General features: G+C 40.4%; 1 protein-coding gene across 1 annotated transcript in view; it reads right to left on the reverse strand.

Annotated features, from left to right (window-relative positions):
• Positions 1 to 5766, reverse strand: part of LOC102857195 (butyrophilin-like protein 1-like) — a 20428-nt gene that overhangs the window by 8647 nt on the left and 6015 nt on the right. The window contains exon 2 of the mRNA XM_006896256.1: positions 2989 to 3336. Within this exon, the coding sequence (XP_006896318.1) occupies positions 2989 to 3336 (348 nt within the window). The remainder of the gene's footprint in view (positions 1 to 2988; positions 3337 to 5766) is intronic.

Genomic DNA, 5766 nt, shown 5'->3' on the forward strand with positions numbered 1-5766 from the left:
ATTGTTCTGTAGTTTCCACATTCTGTTGGGTCACCTTTCTTTGGGATAGGAACAAATATAGATCTCTTCCAGTCAGTTGGCCAAGTGGTTGTTTTCCAGATTTCTTGGCACAACTTGGTGAGCACATCCAGGGCAGCATCTGTTAACTGAAATATGTCAATTGGTATACATCTATTCCTGGAGACTTATTTTTGCCATTTCCTTCAAAGCAGCCTGGACTTCTTCTTTCATCACCATAGGCTCTTGCTCACATGTTGTTTCATGAAATTCTTCTGTATCTTCCAATTCCTTTCTATACAGTGACTCAGTATATTCTTTCCATCTTCTTTTAATACTTCCTGGATCATTTAACATTCTGCTGAAAGCATCCTTGATTATAGTAACTTGAGGTTTGAATTTGAATGAATATCCGATAGACCGCTAAAATAACAAACAGATATGTTTGGGGGAAGTGCAGCATGGCCATGGAGGCAAAGATAGTGAAGTTTCATCTCTTAATCTTTAGGCATGTTGGTAGGAGAGGCTATTCCTTGGAAAGGGATATCATGCATGGAAAGATGGAGGGCCAGTAAAAGCCAGAAAGACCCACAATGAGATGGATTAACACGGTGATTGAGGCAGTGAGATCAATAATGAGAACAGTACTAGGTAGGATAATTTCCAGGTCTGTTGTTCATTGGGTCACTATGAATGATACTCAACTTGATGGCACTTGATAATAACAACAACATACATTGCAGAGGAAAGAAGAGTGACCCCTGTGTGACCTTCTAGAGAAGACCAATGAGGAGGTAGTCACAGCACTAATCCTATGACCACTAAACACCTAGCCAAATACACTTAATCATAAATGAGAAAACCTACAGCACATATAGTGATAACTATTCACCATCCAGAATGCTAAAGAACAAAGAGGTCAGTCTGAAGACTAAGGTGCACCTGTTCCAGGTCATGGTCTTCACAATTACTTGCTATGCACCAGAGAGCTAGACAATGACTAAGGATTATAGAAAAAGAATCAATGCCTTTGAGTTGTGGTGTTGGAGAAGAGTATTAAACAGTATCATGGACCAAAAGGAGAACAGATAGGTTTAATCTGGGGAAGGTGAAACGTGTTGCTTCCTAGAGGCAAGGATTTTAAAGCTCCATCTGACATAGTTTGAGCATGTTGCAAGGAGGGGCCGTCCTTGGAGAGGAACATCATGCTTGGAAGGGTGGAGGGACACCATAGGAGAGGGAGACCCTAGAGGAGATGAATTGGCACAGTAACTGGGATAATTGGGGGAGTTATACTAAAGACAGTGAGACAGCCTCAGAATAGGGCAGGGCTGAGAGCTATTGTACATAGAGTTGCTATGAGTCAAAGTCAACTCAATGGCACACAACAAAAACCAACCAGATAGATGCCATCTAGGAAGCCAAATGCATGTCTCCTGATTTGCATAATATTTTCTAAGATAACTTTCTAATTGCACTGGGAAAACCTGCTGTCAGGGACAACTCTAAGGTAATGAGAAGCAATGATGTCAATCTAGAGATTAAGGTGGGCCTGATACAGGCGATAGTCATTACAATTACTTGTTATGTATCAGAGAGCTGGACAATGTCTAGAGATGATAGAAGGATAATTGATACTTTTGAATTGTGGTGCTGGAAAAGAGTCTTGAACATACCACGGATCACAAAAGAAAAAATAGGTCTGTCTTGGAGAAGTTGAAACTAATTTTCTTCTGGAAGGCTAGGTTTTGAAGCTCTGTCTCAGATACCTTGGTCATGTGGCTAGTAGGAACCAATTCTTAAAGAAAGATATCATGCTCAGATGGGTGGAGGGACAGCACAGGAGAGGAAGACCACAGATAAGATGGATTGATACAGTAACGTGCAATGAGGGTAGGTGTATTGGAGTCAATGAGACTGGCTCAGGACAGGGAAGGCTCAGAGTTGTACATATGGTCGCTACAAGTTGCAAGCAATTTGACAGCACAAACAACAAGATAATTTTAGCTTTTCCTCCTCAAAGTGCTAAATGAGCATTAACATTTCCTCACATCTTTAACTTAACACCCAAATACTCCTTCAAAGCTTCCCTTCCTTGAGACAGATGTGGAAAGCTCATAGCCCTCTATCCTATATACCTATGCTGTTGTTGTTGTTGTTCATTGAGATAGACTCAAAACCAACTCATAGTTGACCCCTAGCAAGTTTTATGAGATGAAATTGTTCATTTTCTCCTGCAGAGCAGCTGGTATATTCAAGCCACCCCCTTTGGGTTGGCTGTGTACTTCTTACCATTAGTCCACCAGAGCTCCCTATTTTATATGTATACAGGCATACTAGAGTTCCTTTTTCTGTTCCAAATAATGTCTTAAAGATTAGTTTTTCCAGAGACAGGAGGCAGAACTATGGTTTTCTGGTAAGATTATCTATGCTATTAAATCATAGCAAGGTTTTTGGGTAGAACTGCTCTAAAGAGATGCTCTGGGAGAAATGTAACTTTTTCCCATCTTACCTATTTCATTTTATTCAAAAATTTTCTTCTTTTACACTGTTCTCAATAAAAACTACATTTCTTGATTATTTGCAAGTATTGTGGTAATTTTGCCTTACAATGTGTTAAGGCTCAGCCCTGCCTCCATTCTAATTCCCATTCTCATATACTCATCTCCTTCCTGTGTTCTACTTTACCCTTTATTTCATCACCTTCTAAATTATTAATAATGTGTTTTTCGATGATTTTCTACTTCTGCATCATATATATGAGCTCCACAAGGCACGCATCTCTCTTTGGCTCCCTAATATTTAATAGGTGCCTAGAACAGGGATTAGAGCAGAGTAAAACTTGTGAATTATTGATATTGAATAAAGGGATAGGTTAATAAATGAGACTACTTTTCTTTATCTATAAAATGAGAGATTGAATTAAATCATCCCTGAAGTGGCTTTCAACTCCAACCCTCCAGGATTTCACAGTATTACCAAGTCACCAACCTGCCACCTTCACTTCAAGCGTGGCCGTGTCATAGTAGTCTCCTTTTCTGAAGAAGCAGGTGTACAGCCCATCATCAGAAACCTGGACGTTGCTGAGGTGCATAGTCACCATGCCCTGAGTGAGAAAGTCCCTCACCAGTGTGGTCCGCCCTGCATACTGGGGCAGCTGTTTCCCCTTCTGCTCCTGCTGGTTTTGATAGGAGAACACAACTTCTGAGATCTGAGAGCGGAACCACAGAAACTCCATGCTCCTTGCATTCAGAGCTGGTAACAGGGAACAAGTCAGCATAGTGTCGCTGCCAAGTGTTACCACAATGGGGTGTGAGGGGCCTTTCACCAGGAACTTCTCTGTGAAAACAAACAGTGAGCAATGAGGATACTGAACACATGCAGGCTACAAAATTGAGAAAACATATCACAAGAGGGGAAAACTGGGTCAGACCAGGACAGGTGTTAATTGCATGGTCTCAAGCACTGAAAGATTGAGCAATGAGGATTCTTAATCTAGGTAAAATATTCTGGACACAACTTTATGCTTAAGAAATTATGTTAAAAGGACTCAGTCATGAGACTCAAGCCCTTCTGAGAAAAAGTCTAACTCAATGGTTCTCGGGCACTATTGTTGTTGTGGTTACTGTTGTTGCTGTTGTCATTGTCATCATTGTTTTTGTGTACCATCAAGTCGTGTACGACTAATAACAACCCTATGAATAAAAGATGTGTACCCTGTTCTTTCCTGTGCCATCCTCACAGTCCCTGACACACAAGAGCACATTGCAACAGTCACCATGTCAATCCACCTGGTTGAGGGTGTTCCTCTCCTTCACAGACCCTCCACACTTCCCTGCATCATGTCTCTCTCCAGAGAATAGCCTCTCCTAGTAACATACCCAAAGTGAGTGAGGCAAAGCCTCATGATTCTTGGGAACAAAGAGCACTGAGGCTGCACCCTCTTCAAAACATATGTTTGTTCCCTTGGCTCTCCAAGGGATATTCAGATATTCAATGCTCTTCTCCAATGCAGCTCAAAGGTGCCAATACTTTTTCTATCATCCCTATTTATTGTCCAGGTCTCATATGCATAGCAATTGATTGGAAAGACAAACTCTAGCTAACATCAGAAGCACCTAGAGACTTATAAAACTCAGATTGCTGGGCTCCAGATGCCAATAAACTGCCTTCCTATACAGCACCTGATGAAATAACTGTAGTAGTTCCTCAAAACACTAAACTGATGGCTTATGGGTAAGGAATTGCGCTGTTAAGCCAATGGTACGTGCTTTGATCCACCAGCTGCTCTGTGGGATAAAGATGAACAATCTCCTACCTTGCTGTTACTGTCTCTGAAAATTGGCTGGAGGGTTAGCTATGGGTCAGTCCTGACATGATGGTACTCATCAACAACAGTATTAGCATAAATTTTAAAAAAATGACCACCCAGTGGCCATTGAGCAATACTGATTCATAGTAATCCCGTAAACAAAATGAAACTGCCTCCATAGGATTTCCTGTAATATTTATGGAAGTAAATTACCACATCATCAATATGTGGCAGATTTGAACCACTAGTTTTGCCCACTGTGCCACAAGGGCTCACAGCCTTGAAAACCCTGTGGAGCACAATTCTGCTCTGCTTGACAAAGAGTTACCATGAGTCATCATTTATTTGAAGGAAAGTGGTAGTTTTTGCTGTTTCTGTTGGTTGGTTTGTGTATAGAACTATTTTTGTAATTACTTCATTTTACTTGATTCTATAATTAACACCCATGAAAGCAGTAGTCAAGAAATCAGATGATGTAATACATTGGGCACAATGGCTGCCAAGGACCTCTTTAAAGTGCTAAAGAGCAAGGATGTCACTTATTTTATGTGTGTTTGTGTGTGTGAAAAAGTGTACAAATACAATAGGTTTTTATTCAATCATTCATATACATTTTGTTTTGTTGCATTAATTACAATTTATTAACTTAATTAATTGTGAAGTCTTATCAACAAATTACTGTATATTGCATTTTCCTTCACCTATTTCTTAATTCTAACTCCCTTGTCTTTCCCATCCCAGAACTGCAAACTCACTGACATTGATTCTATCTATAACTGGATCTTTCCTTAGATATTAATAATGTTGTTGTCGTTGTTAGGGACCACTGAGATATCTACAACTCATAGCAGCCCTGTGAACAAAGGATCTTTGAACAAAGGGACTTTGCCCTATCTCATGTTATACATACTACCTCTGACACGCCGGAGCCCTTTATTACAGGCACGATCTCTCTCTACATTAATCCACCACCTTTCCAAGCTTGATATCATTTTCAAAGGACCAGCCACTGCTAACAACACACTCATGCCCAAAATATGTGTAGCTTCGCCAGTCTTGCTTACTAGAAGAACGCTGATAATGCTTTTTCAAAGGCTTTTCCATTTGTCCTTTTATTGGTACTTGAGATATTCAGTACTCTTCTCCAACATGACAATTCAAACATAATTATACTTTTTATCATTGCAATGCCATTCAGCATAACTTCTTCTAGATCCACCTGTGTTAGGCAGTGTTTCACAAATTCTTTAACATTTTTTGCGACCTGTAATACATCATTGTGTAAACATGTCATGTTGTTGTTATGTGCCGTCGAGTCGTTTGCAACTCATAGCGACCCTATGTACAACAGCCCTAAACCCTGCTCTATCCTGTGCTAATCTCATTGCCTCTGACACACCCATCCCGATTACCCCAGTCACTGAATCAATCCACCTGATAGAGGGTCTTCCCCTCCT

Source organism: Elephantulus edwardii, unplaced genomic scaffold (genome assembly GCF_000299155.1).
Source record: "Elephantulus edwardii isolate Elephantulus edwardi_28Jun2011 unplaced genomic scaffold, EleEdw1.0 scaffold00184, whole genome shotgun sequence".
Lineage (NCBI taxonomy): Eukaryota > Metazoa > Chordata > Mammalia > Macroscelidea > Macroscelididae > Elephantulus > Elephantulus edwardii.